General features: G+C 49.6%; 1 protein-coding gene across 3 annotated transcripts in view; it reads right to left on the reverse strand.

The window, feature by feature from the left end:
• Positions 1 to 6,483: 6,483 nt before the first annotated feature.
• Positions 6,484 to 21,526, reverse strand: part of PBX1 (PBX homeobox 1) — a 132,776-nt gene continuing 117,733 nt past the window's right edge. Inside the window, exons 7-9 of one of the 3 annotated variants that reach the window (XM_005147070.4) lie at positions 19,791 to 19,903; positions 18,185 to 18,274; positions 6,484 to 11,260 (exon numbers count right to left, since the gene is read on the reverse strand). In XM_005147070.4, coding sequence (XP_005147127.4) covers positions 11,168 to 11,260; positions 18,185 to 18,274; positions 19,791 to 19,903 — 296 coding nt within the window. In that variant the 3' untranslated portion in view covers positions 6,484 to 11,167. The remainder of the gene's footprint in view (positions 11,261 to 18,184; positions 18,275 to 19,790; positions 19,904 to 21,526) is intronic. The other 2 variants (XM_034063584.1, XM_034063585.1) reach the window with 2 other exon arrangements.

A 21,526-nucleotide genomic window follows, 5' to 3' on the forward strand; every position in this document is an offset into this window, starting at 1 on the left:
ATCCCACTGCCAAGGGTCAGGGCTGCTGCTGGAAATGCAGGTGCCCAGCATAGGGGTGATGGCAGTGCTAATGGGGTTTTGTGGCCAAGAAATGGTCCTGCCACATGAGGAACAATGCAGGCAGTGCCTGAGCTGATTGTCCTGGCCCCCTTAGAACACCTGGGAAAGATTTTGAAGCCTTGCCTTTGAAGCTTCACACCAGCAGGGTTTGGAAAGGCCCATGCTGGTGGTGCTGTTAAACCAGTGGTCTCTGCTGTCTTCTGTGCCAAAGGGCACATACCCAAGTATGATAAACCAGAACATGAAGGGGGATCTTGAATGCACAGCTCCTGTGTCAGCAACGGGGGTACCAACCTGTCCCTTTGGTCATCTGGACCCTCCTGTGCCCTGGTTGGGCTGCTGCTGTGCCCAGGCTTGGCACCTACCAAGAGTTGAAGGGAAGATGTGGATGAGACCCCATCTCACCAGTGCAAGAGGTTAAGTGGTACAATATTGTGGGGTTGCTTTTTTGGATACTGCCAACAGGACAGGTTGTTCACAAACTGTGCTGCACTGGAAGCAAGGTGCTCTTTCCTGATGCCCTCTTCCCCAAGGGCTGCAGAAGGACACATGCTGCTCCTTTGTTTCACAGCAGTTCTAGCATGGTCCTGGTTTGTATTTGGCTCAGTGGTCCAATTTCCAGCTGCTTCCCACTGTGCTGCTGTTTGGCCCAGCATCTCTCCCCCCATCATTACTCCAGCAGGATGGGGCAGCATCTCCCTGCCCTCCATCATCAGGAATGGCTTGCAGAAAGCCAGGTGAGATGGTCACAGTGCTGGGGCACACAGATCAACCTGCTGGAGAAGCAGCCCTGGCTGCATCCATCCCACCGAGGAGCGGGGCGCGGGAGGAAGAGTTATTGCTGCAGTCACACACCAGCTATTACCTCCCAACAAAAGGCAGCGTCTGCACAGCCGGGAGAAAGCCTGAGGACAGGGACCGCCCTGATGACCTTCAGAGGACATGCAGCAGACAGGCCGAAGCCCTGATCGCCCCAGACAGGTATGCCTGCAGGCACCCCTCCACCTGGCCCTGCGCAGCAGGAGCCTCCCGGGATGCTCCCCACAAGCCTTCAGCCGCTATCAGCTTCAAAAGCTGCTCTGCAGCCCCTGGCCTCGGTGGATTTTTTATCCCTTCCAGCAGATGTCAAGATTTCAGGTTTCTGAAAGGAGGCAGAGGCGAGGTTGTTGTTGGCGCTTAGCTGCTGCGAGGTGCCAGTACCCAGTACAGTGCTGGAGTTTGGATACAGCCCTGCAAAACAACGTTTTCCAGCCCCTGCCTGGCAGCCGGTGATTAGCCAGGAACCTGCTTATAATAACTAGGGATCAAGGCTAAGGTAACAGCACCAACATCCTGGGGGAGCGAGCCAGGGCCATTAGTGTGAGAGAGTGGGTCAGGATCTGCTGCTTGTAGCCCTAGCCTGAAATACCAGCACAGGTCAGAGCTCTGGGACTGGAGGGTGATGTCCTTGTACTGCCTCTTGCCCCAGGAGTGAAGGTACCCGAGGGCACCCTCATGCCATGGTGAGAAGCCGCCTGTAAACAAGGAAAAATTACTGCCTAGCTGGGTTTTAGGTCTGCCTTTAAAGTGGCCCAAGTTCACCTTGGGAGGTGTTTGGGTGTGTGTACTATTTCACTGCAGTTCCCTCCTGTTTTTCCAAGCATTAAATGCATTGCTTGTGCTCACCAGGATTACAAATCTCAGGGGGTTTATAGGTCCTGGGAGGTAGCACACTACCAAGTCACTTCTACCTACACATGTATGCACATAAATACATTATATAGATGATTATTTTATGTCTTCTATTTTGTACAGAAGTCACAGCTGTGTAGCCGCTAGCCCTTTTGCACAGCTGACTCTTCCACTAGCCCATCCATGCTGGAAGCACAGGCGATTTATTGAAGACCCGTGCTTGGCACTGGGCAGCTGGCAGCAGTGGTGGCCGTTTGCCCTTGTTGCAGCACAGCCCCATGGTGGCCAGGCTCCAGGCAGTGCTTCCCACTTCCCTCACAGACCTTAGTCCCGGGTTAATTAATCATCATCAAATAACCTGCATGGCTGCAGCTGGGGCAGCAGCTTCTCCTTCACTCCTGCTCATGCCTACAAAGCTGGGCTTGGTCCCAGGGGTGGTGCTACCTTCCAGGGGACACCTGGGTGTGCATGACCAGTGCCTGGGGTGGCTGCTGCTGAAATACAGCTCCTGGAGAGGGGTTCTCACCCTGAGAGAGGTCCAAATAGGAGAGGAGGGGTCTTGAGAGGACAGAGGTCTTGATAGGAGCAAAATCTTGGTAGTTGGGCCTTTTTTATTTAGCTCTGAAAGGTAATAGCTCAAATGATGAATTTTGAGGCAGCTCAATGGCATTAACCACCTAATGCCACAGTCAGGCTCAGGAATGCTGCTGATCATGGACACAGGGTTCAGGAGCTGAAGTTCCCTGTGTTTTGTGGCATCTTCCCATTGCCCTAGGGGCTTGCAATAGCTCTGCACTGGCTGACACTGGTGGGGACCCTCCATAGGGTGTTCCTTACAGTGCTAGAGTCTTGTGCTGGGCACTGCCTGGGAGAGGCTGGCAGGCAGGAGAAGCAGCGTAATGCCTGCATCTGTTTGCACCACGCTCTGTCTGAACAGATGCTTCTGTGCCATAATAAAAGGTTAAATATTTTAATAAGCATTAGCCACATGTTGAAGGCAAAATGAGCTGCTTGCTTTTCCTCTCTTTTTTTTCTGTATGCAAATGAACTGGAAGCTTATTAACAAGATGAGAGGCTGGAGCCTAATTAGCTGCAGGATGAGGGAGCTGCGCTGGAGCTGAGTCAGCGAGTGGGAGAATTGCTGGCGTGGCTCTCAGCAATCACTGCAGTGGGTCCTGCCACGGCCGCTTCCAAATCACCCTCAAACCCAGGAGAATTGGGCAAAACCCCCATGTTTCTGGAAGGGCTGGGGAAACAAGCTTTGGTCAGGATCTTGCTCTGGACAGAGCTGTGTGGGTCACCTCCATCTTTTGTTTCTTCATGCTGGGTGCACTGCAGCTTGGATTTTACAAGTTGAGCTAGGGCAGTGTTTCCAAGAATATATTGAGTATTTAGAGGCAATGCGACGAAGCCATGTAGTGATGAATGGAGCAGAAATGAGGTATTTGTGGTGTGGGCTCAAGCATGCCCAGTGCCGCTGGCAGGGGACAAGGCTGCTCTTAGTCCCTGTGTAATTTGTTTTAGTGAGTATTTGCCTCTGATGTTTTTTCATTTTGAAGAATCATTTTCATACAAAGAGGTGGGAATGAAACAAAGGAAACCAGAAACAAAAACCCCACCAAAAAACAGGTAAACTTTTTGGTTTTCCTCCTTTTTTTTTTTAAATCAACTTTATTTCCCCCCATCCTTCCTTCTACCCCGTTTTCCCTGCTCTGGAGGCTGCTTCCAGGGGAGGAAAGACACAACCTGTTCCAGCTGTCGGGTGGTTGCAGTGATGAGGTAGGGGCTGCCCGTCCTTCGAGGCCGGTGGCTGTGGGAGACTGGGATGCGGCTCTGAATAAGAACCTGCCAACAAACCCTCCTTGTAATTTGCACCTTCGGAAAGTGACAGCAGCAGCGGCCCCATCGTTCATTTGCATTTTTAATTAGCTCGACTCTCCCAGCCCCGCTCAGCTGCTCTGCCCTGGGGCCAGCGATAGCTGCAGGCAAACTGGGTTGATTCTGGGGGTGAACGAAGCCTTTTGGTGGCCACTGGACCTGGCAAGGAGGTAATCTTACACATATATTTCTTCCACATGGTCTCAGTGGAGCCCTGCCTCTGTGCCATCAGCACCTGTGGCTGTGCCGAGCCAGTACCCATCCATCAGACCCTCCTCTGGGCTTCTTCCTCACCACCCTCCTCCTCTGCCAGCACCAAGCACCCCTGCACTACTGTCCCTGGGTTCCCCCTTCCCGGGTAACTCCCAGGGCAGCACTGCCACTCTGGCACCTTGAACAGCCAGCGCACAGAAGGCCACCACAAATCCCCTATAACGCTATTAAAACACTAGCTCATTAGCAATAATTAAAAGGTGTAGGACACATTCCCATTAGCTCATGCCTGTGGGCAGGGTTATTCTGTTCTCCCTTTTCTTTTCTCTTTTCTTTATTATTTTATTTATTTTTTAATCTTAACTATTTTAATTTTTTTTAGGCTGCTGCACTCACCATGCCCAAAGAATGGGCAGCATCACCCCTCCATACCATTCCCATGGTGCTGGCCCCGGAGGCAGGGGGCTGCTGCCTCTAAGGCACAGTAAAACATTTTACTACAAAGCAGGATTACTCCAAAGACTGATGGGCTGACTTGTGAGACCCACTCACATTTATGGGCGTCGTAAGTTATAGACTCCTGGTGAACTGGAGGAAAACATAACCCTTGTCTTTATAGGTGATACTTCCTGCTGTATATTAAACTCTCCAGCGAATGGATGGGGGCTTTACTGCAAACAGTAACTTTAATGCCTCCCAACCACTCGGTTAGTTTGGAAGGCTTATTAATAACTGGGGTGTGATTTGCCAGCCCTCGTACACCGATGGTTTCCCCAGTGATGGTAGTGGCTGGTGGTGTCTCTTGGCTGGAGCCCCCAGCATAGGGCTGGATGGGAGGAGGCAGGCAGGAGCCAGGGAATGTTGGCAGCTGCCTATGAGGAGAAAAAGCTGCAAGAGGCATTGTGTGGATCAGGACATGCCCAAGGGAGCTTGGGGGGACTCAGAATGTCCCAGGCACTGCCACCAAGCTGCTGGTTTCTGCTCACCAAAAGCTTTTTGAAGCTTCTGTGGTGAAAATCTGCAGGGCTTGGTCCATGTCCATGCCATGCCTTTCCCCACCCTGTTTTTTTTTTGTCTAAAATATCATAATATAAATGTTATAATGTGAAATAGAAAAAGTGCAGGAGTCTGCCCCTGGGGTTTGCTCTCACCAAACTTTATTGTCCAAATTTGGGGAAATAAGAAAAACAAAAATCCTATTGATAAGGGAATGGTAGGGGGAGAAGGAAAAGATGTGGATGCAGAGAGGGTTAACAAGATGATAGCAACAAAAACACAATCAAGTCTGGTTTCTGTGGGTTTGGTTTCTCTTTCAACCACAAGCAACTAGCAAGGGGGGATGGAAGGATGAAGGATGCTACACCCAGCCAGACCCCTCCAGCTACCCCTGAATGCTCTAGGGAGGTTCCACGTGCCCTTTTTCCATCTTGAAATCATCTGCTTTTGCAGGGAAGGGGAAAGACTCTAGCTGGGAAAGGTGCAGCATGCTTAAACCCACCCTGGCACCCAAAGGATATGTGCCAGGAGCTGCCAGCCCAAACAGCATCGTATCCCCTCCTCCCAGCGCCTCCCTCCGTCTGCCTTTTTGGGGCAATGCTCTCACTGGGCCCGGTGTGACTTCTTAGCATTTCTGGTTTTGGAGCTGGGATGAGCATTTATTAGAATTAAACAGCTGGGAGCAAGATGATATTTAAACTGGTATTAGGAGAGCACCGGTGGAGAGAGATAATTCCTGGGGTGGTCTGGCAGCGCAGAGGCTGGGGGGCTCCTTGGGTCTCCTGCCAGAGAGCGATACAGTTAATTTGCAGCTGGGGCTGGAGGCTGGCCCGTGCTGATATTGCCATGTTATTTAGAAGAGAAAGGTCAGGCTGGAGATTGAATAATCATTGACAAGAAATCCAGAGGGGAGCAGGGCAGCAGCTCAAGGCAAGCTCCAACATCCCTGTGCTGCCTCCCCGGGGGCTCTTTCCCTCCGCTTTGCTCCCTGTGGGATGTTGGAGGCATTTGTGGCAGGTTCTGCCTGCCTTTCTCCAAGTCGGAGCTGGAGAATCACAGCCACCCCCTTTTTCACCTAATACCACAGGAACACGGCAGAGCTGTTCTGCCCTTTGTTCCATGTGCAGACTGTTTTGAATTGCAAATTATTTTTAAATGTAAAATGAGGTTTTGCTCAGAAATATTTTCAAAATGTTTCTTTTTTTTAAAACTAAAACCCCCAGGGAAACAGAAGGAGCCACCAACCCTTCCCCTGCTCCCCAGCCCTGCCCCATGCCTGGGTGTGATAAAAAATCCCCATTGCAGCTTTTTTGGAAAGAAGTGCACTAAGAAGTCAAAAAAAGCAGTGAATAAGCAATGAAAATGGAAGACTGAAAATGTGTTTTTTCACAGAAAATCTGTGTGTCCAGCAGCACTCACTTCCCTCGGCCCGGGAAACTGAGACATGGGAAGAGGTGCCGCGAGCAGCAGGAATGCTGCACATCAGGTATCATCCCTGAATTGCATCCCTCCAGCTCCCAGGTTCACACCACCAGAAGCAGGACCAAGCATCAGGCTATTGCCTTTGCTCCCGCTGCATTCCAAACCCTTCCTGCCCTCTGCACCCCCATGGGGAAAAGCCGGGGGAACCTCGTGTTCCTCTTTTTCCTCCCCCAAAAAAGCCAGTTTTTTTTGTTTTTTTTTTTTGCAACAAAAGAAACTATTTATTTGGAATATGCATTACCAGTACAAATCAGGAAACTGTAAAACCTACACCTTGTTAGTATCGTCATAGAACATAAAAGTCTCAATTGGGATCAGAAAGACAGAGGCCTTTTTTTTTCTTTACAGAAGCAGAAAAGCTTAAAGTTTCAAAACCAGGTCGGAACAGAGAGGTGGGGTTTTTTTTAGGGTTTTTCTTTTTTTTTTTCCTTTTTTTAATATTTGGAATCCATTAGGAAGAGAAAAAAAAAGATGGGGGAAAAAACAGAAAAGAAAAAGTAACTCAGAACAATTGGATCATCTTTACAAGGGACAGAAAGGGCTTCGCAAGAACAAAAAAAGCAAACCAGTAGAACCAACCCCCCAGGCAACGTCTGATTTACATAGTCTTAATAATAATAATAATAATAATAAAGGTGTATGAAAACAAAAGGACTCCAGGAAACCTTGGGATTAAAAATAATACCCCAAACCCTAAACTGTTCAGTGATGTGAAAAGCTGTTTTTTTTTGGGAGGGGGCACAGGGAAACTGTTTTTGAGAGAGAACTAAAGTGGTGCCCACCAGCATCTTCCTTAGCACTTCTCCTTGAACCCCACTCTGCAGCCACTGAGATTTCAGGCTATATTTGGGGGGCATTTTGGCTTTGTCGCACCATGTCTGGGAGGGTGCCACGTCCCGTCCCTTATCTTTCCCAGCAACCCTGTGCCGCTGGGGCTTGGGGCTAGGCTATGAGACCCCATCCCCATCAAGGTCCATGACTGAAACGAGGTTGGTACCTTCCTTGCTCCAAATTAGTTTTTCAGCCAAGAGCTGTGGTTGGGCTGATGGGTGCCTCCAATCCTGGGCTCTTGCAGCAAACCCTTGGGTACCACTGGGATTCAGGGCAGAGCATAAGAGCATTGAAGCCCACTGTCTGCACATTTTGGGAGGATGCATGCCCTTTCAACACTTCCAAGCTCAGCACCTGACTCCCCATTACCCCCCAGCATCTATTTGCCAAAACCCCATGGGACCACATGCGTCTCTGGAGATGTAACTCCCCAGTTCAGCCCCAAAGCAACCACCTAAGGATCTTCTGAGTTGGGTATCAAAAGGAGTGGGGGCCCCCTGGAGGAGAGAGGCCAGTCTCAGAATTCCCCCACCCAAACACCACCATCACTTTTCACATCACTTGGGGCACAGCTCAAAAGCGCAGGTGAAGCAGCAAGGCCGATGTCTCAGACAGGTCAAAGTAAATTCAGCATCATCATCAAAGCCCCCCTCCCCCCCCCCATAATGCCAAAAAAAAGGTAATTTCTGGGTCTCAACGTTAAGAAACATAAAGGGTTAGACTGTACCTATTAATGCTCACTATTCCAACCATTTTTTTTCTTTTTAAAGTTTTACAAAATGAATTACTGTCACTTTTTAAACATTGTGTAAGAAGAAATGAGTGTGCACAACTCTACACTTTTCTAGCATTCTTGAACTAATTCACAAATGCGAGAAAATGGAAAAAATAATGGGAAAAACAAACAAACAAACAAAAGATGAATGTAGGTAGTTTGATGTTATAAACTATACAGGAATGAAGCGCTTGTTGCCACAGAAAGAACAGGGATGGAACCTTCCCCCTGTTCAATTTTGCGTGCTAAGAGGGTCATTTTTTATTCTTTTATTATAAACACTATTAAATTCCGACTGCGTTTTTGGTTTTTTTTTTCTCCTTTATCTGAATATACAAGAACATTCATTATCAAATGTTCGTTATCATCAATACTACAAAGAACGAGACACAAATCGCAAGAAACAATGGAAAATGTTAATAAAGCTGAAAGAATCGTCGAGTTTTTTTTGTGGCTTTTTTTTTTCTTTTTTTTTGTTTCTGCAGGTTTTTTGTTAGTTTTTTTTGTTTGTTTTTGTTTTTTTTGTTTTGTTTTTTTTGGTATCGAAGTCAGGTTTTTCTGGGCAGAAAAAAAATAATAAAAAAGGAGAAAAAACCCCACAACACTTGGGGCTGGGGGAAGGGGTGAAAGGGGAGGAGAAACAAAACCCCAAAATAAAGAAAGCAAAGGAAAAGGCAAGCAAGCAGCTACGCCAACACAAACCGGAGGGACCAACCAGGGAACTCAGGAGGTGATCTGCAAAGTACCATGGAGGAGCGAGCACCCTGCCCACGACAGGGGTGCTGTGCGCAGGGAGTGCAGGCAGGAGGGGCAGCAGTTGCAGGGCAGGGGAAGGCAGCCCTGGCATGGGCCGGCTCCAGTCAGCAGGTGGTTCTGGATTGTTCCCGGTTGATTTCCAAGAGGTACCATGGCATTCCTGCAGGTACAGCACTGCTGCCACTCCAGAGAACAGACGTGATCCAGTTCTGTGTCCCTGAAGTGCTTTGCCAGAATGTTTTTCTACAAAATAACCTGGAAATGGTGAAAAGGCTGCAGTGGGGGAAGCCATGGGAGGAGGAAAGCAGGAAGGTGCACAGCTTGGGAAAATGGGCAACACCTCCTAACCATCCTCTTGGAGAAACCAGCTTCGCATTGATCTTAAGATATTCCCAGCTGGGAAGCAGCCCCAGACCTCACTTGTTGCACCATGCTCTGCAACACAGCCCCCAACCCCGGGTATAGATCTGAAAGGAACAGAATGTCTCAACTGGAGATACAAAAAACAAGCAAAAGGTAGCTTGTGCTGTTTCTCATCTATCTTTTGCATCCTACTCTGACCCCACAAGCTCGGAAGGAGAAAATCTAATGAAATGGCACCTCTCATATTTGGGGAAAGGTCACAAATTTCAGAGCAGATGTTTTGAAGCCTTTTGGGCTTGTTCCCCATGGAAAGGCAGGCTTCACCTCCACTTCAAGCGAGTCACACTGCTGGCCCCGAGCTGCAAAGCGACAGCATGTCAGAGCTGTGGGGGCACCACCACTCTGGCCTGCAGGCCAACCATCATTTTTTCCACCAGAAGGGTAGAAATTTTTTTTGGCAGAGCTGTAATTTAATGTGGTTCCTGCTTAAGGCTGCTCTGCACTGGCAGTTCCCATCTTGAGATGGCTGGCACCAGCACTGGCAGGGTGGGCATGGATGTGCAAGTGCATGAGATGTGGCCAACAGGTATTCAGATCCATTACAAGGTGCTATTTATGCTGTACCCACGGTGATCCCTATGACACCCAGGATCTTGCCACAAGATGGCTGAACCTGCTTGCACACACTGGAAGAACCAGTCGCCAAAAGTACCACTATGGTACAAAGCTCAGCCCGTTGCCAGGGGCAGATTGGTGCCTCCTCACCCTGTTCTTCAATGAAAGCCATTTTCTCCCAGCATCAGCTGCCTGAAGGAGTGTTCCAGCCCCCACCAGCTGTCCAAAGAGCAGGCCACAAAATCTGGGCAGAAAATCCCATGAGTTTTCCTATGGTATCGATTGCTACTGTCCAGAGTAATGGATAAAACCAGGAGCTTTATCAGAAAGACATCCCCAAGAGGGGCACCTCTTATCCTACAGAGCTGTTGCTTTAACCATTACTGAAAGCACCCAGTGTGCTCACCCCAACACATCAAGCCCTTTAAATCCTGCCGCCCAACCCTCACTGCTTGCCTGGCAGGGCTTTGGGAATGCAGCAGGTGCCACCATCCTCTCATGGTCTTGCCTGCACTGGGGAACCCACCTCCTCATCTTCTGCAGTGCGGCACGGTCCCAGAAACACACGCAAACAACCCGTGACACTTTTCTTGCCAGGAATACATCCACCACCAGCCTCCCTAGGTGCTGTGAGAAAACTGATCAGGGTACACCACCGTGGAGGTGCTCAGAGCCTTCATAACCAGTGACGGCCATTTCTCACCTGCCTCTGCCTCGTTTCCTTCTCTCCTCTCCTCCCCTCCAACAGTGGGCAGAGAAGATGGAGGGTTTCATGGCTCATTCAGTCTACAGCAGCCAGTGAGATTTATGGCAGGGCAGGGCAGGGACCAGGAAGTGCTGTCAGTTTACCCAGGGCTGGGAATGTCTGGTACCTTTTGGAAGCAAAGAGGAGCATGCCGACTTCTTCTACATGCACAGAGGCTGTGTCCACCCACCCATCACCAGCAGTGCATGGGGGACAGCTCACCAAAACAGGACTAGGCGCAGGGAGGGGAGGTGCTGGCTGTGGCCAGGGCCGCTGGAGATGAGGCAGCAGCAGGGCTGCAGTGGCGTTTCCCTACGGAGAGGTAGCATGAGACAGGAGGAGTAAGGGAGGCTGCCTGCTAGTAAAGGAGTGAGACATGAGAGAGGTACATTTGTGGCTCCTCAGAAAGATGCCCAGCATGAGGCTGTACACTGCTTTGGGGTTGTTTTGTATGGTGGCAGTTGATTTTTGCTTTTCCTCCTTAAAATCCTTCTACCTGTTGACATATCCTTCGGTGGGAAGGGGTGAGGGGAAAGGGAGTGGTGGTGTGGCGGTGGCAGGTGGGGAGCGGCTTCTACCCAGAAAAGAAAGGGAAGAGAGTATAAAGAAGTGTCCAGATTGGCTGAAAAAAGCATCCCGACGAAGAGAAGAGAAGAGAAGGAATCTTCTTGTGTGTGCTGATTGGGTTCACCTCCAGTCTGACTGCTGCGGTGTTAGGAGAGGCCCCCTCCCCTCCTGCCCCGCCGGGACCGGCTCAGCCAGGGATGCAATTTGCTGGGAGATCAGTTGGAGGTATCAGAGTGAACGCTGCCAGGGCCTTCTGTGGGGGAGGTCACCGACGATGGGGTAGTAGCGTCTTGCCAACCTCCATTAGCCTGCAGGAAGGGAGACATGGAGATGTCAGTCACCCAATAGCACATCCAACCCTGCCCAAGCCACCTATCGACCTCAGACTCTCCTGCTTCTCTCTCAGCAGCCACTGATGTAGCAGGCAAAGCTGTCCCCTCTGGCTTCCCCATCCCACTGCAGACCACACAGCTCCATCAGTGGGATGGGGCAGAAACAATCCTGTTGAGAACAGAGGTTTTGATAAATTGCAAGTGCTCATGAAAATTCTGCCCCCTAAAAATCACATCTTTCTGCAGAAACTCTGAGTTCTGGTTGTATGGTGTCTTTTTATCCCCAAATATCCATATGGAAGGAGGAAAATAGCAAACACTTCACTCCAGAAACACCATCCTGAGATATTATCTGGACACAGGTGCTATGAACACAAAGAACAACAGGTCCCAAGGGACTGCTGAACTGTGCTATGTTCCCCAGCACAGCTCCATGTTCCCCTTCCCTGCCTTTCCAGGCACCCGTTCTGCTGCATGATCCCTGTGCAAAGGAAGCCATCAGCTCCCAAGCCTTGTTGTAGGAAAGACATTGTCCAAACACCTCTCCTGCCACTGTGAAAGTTGTATTCTGGGATCTGCGCCACATCTCTGCTTCCAATGCAAAAGCATTCCTCTCCTCACTTTGTAAGAAAAACAGAAACATTTTTCTGCCACCTGGGGCTGACCCTCCATGCTCCCTGAGGCATCCTAAGCCACAGTGCCACGGAGGTGTTACTGCTATATCCCATCCCAGGGTCTGTACAGCAAAGTGTGGCAGACAACTTGTTTCTTCTCCTAAAAACAGATGCAGAGACAAATTCTCCCATCTCTCAAGAGCAGAGCTACTGCAGGGCTCCACTGCTGCAGGCAGTGCACAGAAGCTGCTCCTCCACAGTTGCCATCCACTTTAGAGAGGAGCAGATGTCGCACCCAACCTCCTCTGCTCACTCTGACATTGATTCAGTGCTCAGCTAATGAATCCTTTCCAACCACTGCCCAAGCTCAAGTCAGTAGCAGTTGCTGTTGGAGTTCAAATGTGCTGTAGCTGCTTTGTCTTCTCTAGCTGCCTGTCCCATTGCCTCCTGGCACAGGGCATCCATCACCAGCCACACCAGATGGGGACCCACAGACCCTGAAGTGGGGTAAGGGTAGGAAAAGCCTCATGGCCCTAAGGCACAGAGCAACTGTCTGGGACTTGCTGGTGGGTTGTCCATGCTGCTGACCAGCTCCTGCCTGCCTGAAAGGCAGCTGAAATGGGAGGAAAGAGCTGGCCACAGGAACCCATGTTTGGGCATTGGAACCCATGTTTTGAGGAATGAAACCATCACACAGCAGGGCATGCACACACACTTGAGTGTTCTACCATGCATGCATGGGGTTCCAGCAACAGCAAGGAAGACAGGATATCATGACCTAAGCCTGTTAGCAGGTTAGCAAATCCCACTGCATTGTGGGTACAAGCATGAAAACAGACTATACACAAACATTACGAGCCCCAGGTACCCCCACCTGCACAGACCATGGGCTCACTGTGCCCACAGCCCCCATCAGCTTCCATCTGTACCCAGGCCCTGACCCACCATCCCTGCACTTGTGAGATGCAATATCCATCCTTACACATCTTGGACCGCTACAAGAGGCAGCAATTACTGTAGATTATCAGCCCGACAATGACAGGCCACGTAAAGAGAGACACAGAGCCAACTCCACCGCCCCGAGACTGGCATATTCAAGTACACTTAGGACATTAATAGCAATTTACGTGCCATCAGTGAGAGAGAACCACAATAGCTATGCTGGCAGCCTCTTATTACCAAGCCTGTTATTTGTTGGAGTTACAAGCTATAATCACAACAGAAACTTTCAAAACCCTTATCTTCCATGACGCACCAAATCTATTTCAGAGCTGTAATTGCTATGTCACCGGAGAGTTTGCTGCTTAATGCACTCAGATGCCATTTAGTGTTTGCAGGGTCATTACGGCGAGCAGGAGGGGGGAGAGTGGAGGGGGCCGCACGGAGCAGGGCTCTGTCCCTATTGTGCTGAACTATTTTTAGCGAGGCTTTGGCATGCCAGCCATGGCTGGAAGGAATGAGAGGGGGAGCATCTTGCAGGCAGGGACTGCAGTGCCTCGATGCTTAGCACCCTGCCTCCCACAGTGCTGGGGAGCCCCATGACTCTCCAGATTGGGAATCAGCCTTCATGTGTTGTGGGAGTTCATGCTGTCAGTTATCATCTTGGTTGGATTCAGGAGGAAGCCAAGAGTATGTTGGGGAAAGCTGACCTAGATCAGGAAACCTTCCACATATCCCACACTCTCCTGCTCCCCCAGCCTGGGAAGGCCCCAAGGGTGGCCATGACTTTATCATCTTAATGCTATCTTCTGGTATGGACGAGCCCTCCATGAGGAGGCAAGACTCTTTCCAAAACAGAGGGCATATAGGCACCATTTACACTCAACTTTCCTTTGCTGGAGTTCACTCTGTTGCTGCATGGACCAAGACACATTCAGGATGCATCCATAGCCAGGCTCTGCCTCCTTCTGAAGCAAAAAGGTCTTATTGGGATCTGACTGAAGTAAATTGCTAGGGATCTCCTTCAAAAATGAGGGAGTCTTCTGAGAAGGCTGCTCCTCCTCACAGACTTTTCTGAGCAGCCCCTGCATCCAGCTGACTTCTTCAGGAGACAGGAACAGAGCAATGGTCTCTGGGACATCTCTTCATATGTCACATTATGGTACCAAAGCACAGGCAAGGCCTTGGTGGCTGTCCAAGTAATGGAGCCTCAGTGATGGATGGCTGAAGCAACTGCTTTTGCTGACCACGAGGTCTCCCAGAAGTCTGATCACCTCCAGCAAGGCTGGATGGCTCTCTGCCTGGGCGGCTCTCTGCCTGGGCCTCCAGCATGGGCTTGGGAGATGACTCTGCCAGTTTTTAAAGGCACCTCCCACTGTGCACAGAGTCTGTCTCACCATCCCACCTTCTGTGACCAAAACCTTGTCCCACCATCGACAGTGCAGGTTGTCAGGTCAGCTCCCAAACACAGCAGACATGAGCAAGTCTGACAGACAGGCAGTAGCCTCAAAGAGGTTTCAGACCTCTGCACTTTTGAGAGCTTGTATCAGGGTCTCCTTATGATACACGCTGAAACTCTTATTGAACACCAAAGAATCCAGCTTTGTCTGGCCATCACTTTCCAAGCTTCACAGCAACAGTCTTCAGAACACACCAAGGCATCCCAGATGGATGGAGCTTGGGCAGTGAAGCCCTGCCAGGCAAAACTTCCATATCGCAGATTGTGAACATGGTCATGAACCATAGCTTGATCACGATGGTGAACTGTAGCTTGCTGAGGAAAAGAGACAACTTTTATTTCAAGGCTCAAATGCTTAATAGAAAAGGGTCTCAGCATATGTGAGAAGGTCTCACCTCCTTACAGGTACCAGTGCCCAGAGATCGTCATCAACAACAGTGGATGCAAAACTCAACAGCACACCCTGCTGCTGACCACCACCATCATGGTCACAGACACTGCTCTGTAAATAGGCACAGATCTGTACAACAACATTTTAAATCAAAACCCTTGTACTCTGATGACCTTTAGAAACTGCCTCTCATTTAGATTTAAATAATCTATAAATCAAATTAAATAAAGTCCAAAAAGAAATTTCTGAAATGGTTTTTCTTTAAGATTACTATAGCTCATTTTATTCATTGGGAGATAGGGGAACTAAAATGCTTGGTGGATTTACAGCCACAGGGCAGTGGCGAAAAGGGTGATGTTTTGGGTTGGGTCCCTCCAGAGAACTATGGTAATAAAGATCCAGCTTCCACTGGAACCCACAAGAATCTGAACTTCTAAATGCTTTGAAACCTTTACCTTGGGACCTCCAGCTGGGTACAAATGCAGGACACTCCTCTGTGCAGAGGGACCAGACACTTAAAACCTCTCACTTTATGGTGCAAAATCCCTTAACCTTAAAGCTTGCAAAAAGGGCTGGATCAGGCCTCAGTCACCCCTTCCTTTCAGGTGGGAGGGTCCCTCCTTCCTCTCAGTGCTACCCAAGGCTGGGTACCCTGAAGATGTCTCCAGCCTCTATCAGCCATGCATCACCAAGTGCATCCCTGTCCCTTGCCAGTACTGGTGATACCTCACACTGTCTCCAGCTGTGGAGGAGAAGGCATCTGTTCTTGTTCTGCCTCAGCATCAGTGTGGGTCACTGGGATCGTGATGGCTGGGACATCATCCATTATCTTGCTAACGATGCAGAACTGACTCCAGCCCTTTTTGCCCTGCAGAGCGTTCTGTCAGCCGTCAAGCAGCAGAGCCACGGAGGGAACTGGGCTTTGGGTAGATTCCTGCTCTCAGCTGTCATGACTTACATGCATTTAAAAATTCATCCTCCATCAAGGAAGGCAAACCCCAAGCATTGTCTCCCCTGCCAAGGTTTGCAGTGGTGGAGCTGGGCAACCTGCCGCTGACTTCCCAGCCCTGACGAGCTCTGGGGATGACTTAACCTCAGCCCTGTGCAGACATCGTTGTGACAGGGCTCTTGACTAGGTTTCGGCTCATCTCCTTCCAGCAGCTCACGGGGATGCTCAGATGACGTGGGGATGGCAGCTTTCTGTGTCACTAGCAGGTTTCCTCCACATCCTGCTGCCCTTCCTTGGCAGTAACGGGTTCAGGGGAGAGGCAGGGAAGCCCTGTATGGTACGAGACAGCCACCCTGCCTGCACTAAGCAGCTCCCTAGGACATTGCCAAGGGTCAACACTTCCTAGAGGACAGCCACACTTGAGGAGTAGACAAACTGGGATCCATCAAGAGACCTAGCTGGATAAGAAACCATTAAATGACAATAAAAGTTACAGGCAGGAGCATGCTGGTCAGGATAGGGGGAAACAAAACATTTGGGGACAGAGAGACAACTCCCAAAATACTCCCTAAACTATGCATTCAGCTCTGTACTCCCTGCCTTCCTCCTCATGCCTACTACACCTTTAAGGGAAAATGAGGCATCGCCCCCAAACATGAGCTGTCTCTTTGACCACTTGGTACCCTGCTCCTCTTTGAATAGCATATAATTTGGGCCTATTTGGGCTCCTGCCCCCCCTGAAAACCAGCCTGAGGAGCCATCAGATGCCACCATGCTGGATCCCCATTTGGGAAGCGCAGGAGGAGCCACTGAGCCCCTGCCACTCTCAGCTCACCAATTCCCAGCGCTGGTAACACTGGTTCTTCCATTACCACAGCCAGAAACACCAGCCCAGCTCTTCTTGTCCTATACAGTTTTTGAATTTTTACTACCTCTTTCTTGTCCTTTTCTCTATTGTCCCCTCCCTGCCTCGTAATACCCAGCAACAATTTCATGTGTCGTTCGTGTGTTATCCCCCCCCCCCCCAAATTTTGGCTTACCCAGCCTACTGTTATTTTCGAAGCCAACTGCAGCTATAATCTGCTCAGCCTCTTTCCTTGGGGGTATTTTAATTTATACAAAAGTATCATCTCTTATCATGATCAGCCTGCGATTCATTTACTCTCCAAGTATTAAAAAGCTAGAAAGGGAATAAATTCAGCGCATGGAGAAATTAATGCAGAACGATAGGCTCTTTCATGTGGCATTTCCAAGCACTGTTTTTGCAATGGGCTTATGTAATGAGACATAATTATCTGCACATGTTCAATTACATTACTTCACAAATCCTCCTGCCTCTGCCTCCTGACGTCAAGCCACCCACTAAGCTCCAACACCCGCAGGACAGGGGAGTGCAGTCCCCCATCCCACTGCACCCCTCTCCCTATACCCTCTCCCTATGCCAGCAGCGGCTGCTTGCATGCCAATGGCCCGAAGATGGTCACACGCAAGGTGACGTATGGCATAAACCTTGGCCAGCCTGGTGATAGGACTGGATGGTGCATCATACTGGGGTGCTCACCCACAGGACCACCGTCCCACCTGGAGGATCACTGCCTTCCTGCCTGGTTTGAGATCATCCCACCTCAACCTTTAGGCTCCTCAATGGGGACAGCAGCAGCCAGCCACCCCCTTCTCCGTGCCATCCCTGGACACCACTGCCACCACCCACTTGGCATTCACAGCCTCCTTTTCCAGGCTGCCCTCTTCTCCCAGCTTGCTGTCACCGCTGCTGAGATGGCAGACGATTGATCTGAGAAATGAAGTTGGATTGCTGTCCCGAATCTACACTGGGTTCTCCTTGTGTGTGTCTGATCGATTTCCCCCTGTGCGACGCAGCTTGTCGCTACGAATTTTCATGCTAGTCAGAACCCGCCAGCGCACCCAAGAACAAGGAGAAGATGCTCTGGAGACCGCCCTCCCCCTCACATCCTCCCCCAGCCCAGTTGGGTGAGGTTTTCTTGGGTTGACATTGGTTGGCTTTGTTGTTTTGTTGGCTGCTTTTTTCCTCCTTTTATTTTCATTCGTTATTGCCACCAACCCCACTGCCGCCGTGCTTTCGGATGCCGGCCAGGGATGGCTTATTTTTAGACGATAGCTCTGGGATGGTGCCATTGGCCTCCACGTGAAGCCATCTCTGGACTGGGGCATCAGCAGTGACATCCCTCACCACAGCTACACGAGGTGTCACCTGTTTAGCAGCTCCTCTCAGCCGAGCGTGTGTGGCCGCAGGTGCCAGGCAAACGCTGATCAGCTCTGACAGTCCTAGACGCCAGCTGCCTGCACAAAGCCTGCCCGGTCGCCACTTTTTTTGTGGGCAAAGCTCTGCCGTTGGCGTGACCGATACAGAAGCAATAAACTAGGTGACCGTAAAAGCAAAGACAAGTCGTACTAAGTGGCATTCTGAGCCCTATGGCTTTGAAATAATTGGTAGTGAGAGAACAAAAACGAAACAAAAAAAAAACCCACCCAAAAAACAAGAACTCAACCCTATTTTTTTTTTTCTTACACTGATGCCCTGCGGACTATACATCTGACTTGCTGCGAGTCCATCACTGTATCCTCCTGTCTGGCTGATAACATGGCGAAGGGTATCCACCTAAACAGACCAACGACAACAAAGACACAAATTAGAGTGAATGAAAGGTTAGTGGGCACAGATGCTTTGGTTCATCTTTGGCAAGATAAAAACAAAGAGTCGTAGTAGTAATAATAATATTAATACTAATAATAACAATAATAACAATGGTGTATATTTAAAGAGGGCAAAGAGAACTGCAGTTGCTCTTGCAGTGAGAGCCAAGCCAGAGGGCTGCTCCTGCCTCCCTCATCACGACCCCCTGTCTGCCCTGGTGGCCCCATCATGCACTCCTCAGTCCCAAGTCTTTCAATAGAAAGAGCAGAGAGGGAGAACAGCATGGCAAGTGTGGGGTGGGACCTCCTGGAGCACACTGATGCAGCCAGTTGCACCATTGTCCTCAAGGACGCACATTCCTACCCCTTCCACCCTTTAGCCCCAGGCACTGGGAAGCTTACAGCAGTGGAAGGAGATCTTTGGAGTCAGCTGACTGCCTTCATTTTGGAGAGCCCAGAAGGGCAACATACCTACCATGGCACACACTCTGGCAGCTCTCCTCCGGGCACCCCATTACTCTCCCTCCTCTCACCCAGCCCAGCCCCTGCAGTAGTATGCATGGTGAGCATGTCTTGTTGCTCATGGATGGCATGCTTGCTCTGCATCCAGCACTGTGACTGGGGCAATCTTGGCTTTAGAGAGCTCTCCTTGCCCAGTGAAGAAGTGTCAGAGAGCCCGTTGTCCCTCAACACACTACAGAGCCTTAGATGCCAGAGAATAGACTCATGGCACATCTGGACATTGGATGGGAGGTGGGAAATCTGAGTTCGTGGCTATTTTAAATTCTTTCTTTTTGCCCAAAGCATGGGTTGATGTTTCAGTAATGCTGCTCAAAGCTCCCATGCTGTGTCTTGCTGGTGTGTACATGGGTAGCATTGAGTGCCTGTGCTTTGGGGAGGTAGTGAAATGTTGAAGAGTGCCTTTTAATCTAAAAAAAACCCCAAAACAAAGAACAAACAAAAAAACCTAGCTGTGTATTTGAACATTTCTTGCCTTTCAGCAGACACCTGGTTTGGCACCAAAGGAGTAAGTGGAAGCCTTCCTCATAAAACGAGATACCAGTCCAAACATCTGCGCCCTTCCCTTGGAAGAATAAAGCAAGCACAACCTAAACTTCAGGTGCTTTCATTTGAGTTCATGCCTGCTCTCCTAAACCTCCTTTCCTTCTAGTACAACTATCAAGCCAGAGCCAAATGCATTCACAAAGTGTGGGCAAGTCTCCTCAAGACCATGGTTGTTGGTTTGATTGGGTGTTTGGTTTTAGTTTTTGTTTCTTTTGGATTTTTTTTCTTGGGGTGGTTGTTGCTGTTGCTTTTTTTTGGTTGGTTGGTTTTTTGGTTTCGTTTGCCTTTTTTAAGTGTTGGTTCATTTGTGCTGGTTGAGATTTGTTCTTTTCGGACGGGAGGGAGAAGTGCCAATACGGTCAAAGGCTCCTCCAACACTAATGCATTCACTGGCAGTACATCGGATGGGTCCCTACCTGTGACTGCACGTTGGCTCCAACCTGGGCCCCTTGGTAAGAATCCCCATTGAGAGACTGCACGCTCATGAACAAATCTCCAGAGTTTGACATGTTAAAAGAACTGGAAGAACCTGGAAAGGAAAGAGTGAGGCACCTGAATCACAGAAAGGAAAAAGATCCACCCCATGACTCTCAGCCAAGAGGAAGGAACAACATGCAAAGCAACCACAAAAACAAAACACAGAGTCAGGTTAGTAGTATGAAGAATAGAGCAAGCAAAAAACAGGATGCACTCTTGAGGTTATTCAAAGCCACATGTTGTTACAGCTCAATGCCAAGAACATTCTTCAACAGCTCCTCAGCTGGAGGAAGGATTCTTCATGCTTTTGACCGAGACAAACAAAGCCCAGCCAGGAGGACTCAGACAGCCTTTCTCTTAATTTCAGGCCATCCAAATCCTTCAGGCAGCTTTGAAAGATCCCGGCTGCTGGAGATGTCCACCCGGCAGACTGCACTGGAGAAGAGAATTACCCAAACAAGCCTTACTATCAAGTGCAGAAGACTGTTCAGCTCGGTGAAGCAGACCCACACTACTGCTGCTTCTGAGCTCAGGTAAGGGTGGGTTTAGTCTACACTGCGCTGCTCTCTGCAGGGTGAGTACATCCAGCTCCACAGCTGGAGCTCCCACTGAACCATGGGAAGCTCTGCAAGGGAGTGGTGCATAGGGTTTGCCTTCAGGACATAAGGAACTCATCACTGGTGGGAACCAGGAGTGAAGGCTTGCAAAAATGTGAAGACACCTGGGCTAGACTCCCAGTACCCACCATGCTGGCAAGTGTCTTTCATCATGAGGGGCCATGAGAGAACGCAAGGGTGTCATCTGCCTTCTGAGCCAGCTGCCCCAAAAGAACGAGCTCTTTAAGGAAATTCCCCACTGCATGCACCAGTTGTCAACATTACACTAAAAAATTGTCACAGTGAAGACAACTGGGTGGGATCAGGAGGAAAAAAAATCCACAAAAAGAAAAAACCTCCATCTTTGCAGAAACAAGGTTTTCTGCTTCCAGCTTTGAGATATCTGGGCACCTCCTCAGCTACTGAATGGGAGAAACAAACCCATCACATAACTGGAAGGCAGGGAAGGGGATTAAAAATAAATAAAAAAGGTTTTATGGGATTATAGATTTTATCGTGCAGATCAGCGCGTTAAGTGTGAGACAGCTCAACGTGCAAGGTTTGGTTATATACATGACGTTAGCCTTGGAAAGGAGAGACTTCAGGGGCCCAGGTCAGCTACGTTTTCAGCTCCAACCCCAAATACACTCTTATCTTCACTGTCACTTCCAGCCTGGAAGGCTGGCAACCATAGTCCTGGTGGAATTGCCCAACTATGGCTCATGCATGCACTCTGAGAAACACCTGGCAATCCCCCTCCCTCTGCTGGACAGGGAAGAAATGCTCTGGACAGACCCTAGCTCTGTTCTGGAGGTGGACCAGGAAGGCTCCTCCGAAGGAAGTCACCTCCAAATAGGGCAGGGAGGAGGTGGGAGGTCTATGCTGGAGGCTTCATGTTCACTAAACTCTCTGCTGCTCTCTTTGCAGCTGGCTCTTTTGTCAGGTGCTGGTAGTTCTCAGCATTGAAGGAAAGCAGAAACATCACTGCTAGATACAATGTCCAAGACAGTCAAGAGAAAGACTCATCTTGAGCACAGTGAGTCTTGGATCCGGACCCTCCCACTGGTGCCTGAAAAGAG

Source organism: Melopsittacus undulatus, chromosome 6 (genome assembly GCF_012275295.1).
Source record: "Melopsittacus undulatus isolate bMelUnd1 chromosome 6, bMelUnd1.mat.Z, whole genome shotgun sequence".
NCBI lineage: Eukaryota > Metazoa > Chordata > Aves > Psittaciformes > Psittaculidae > Melopsittacus > Melopsittacus undulatus.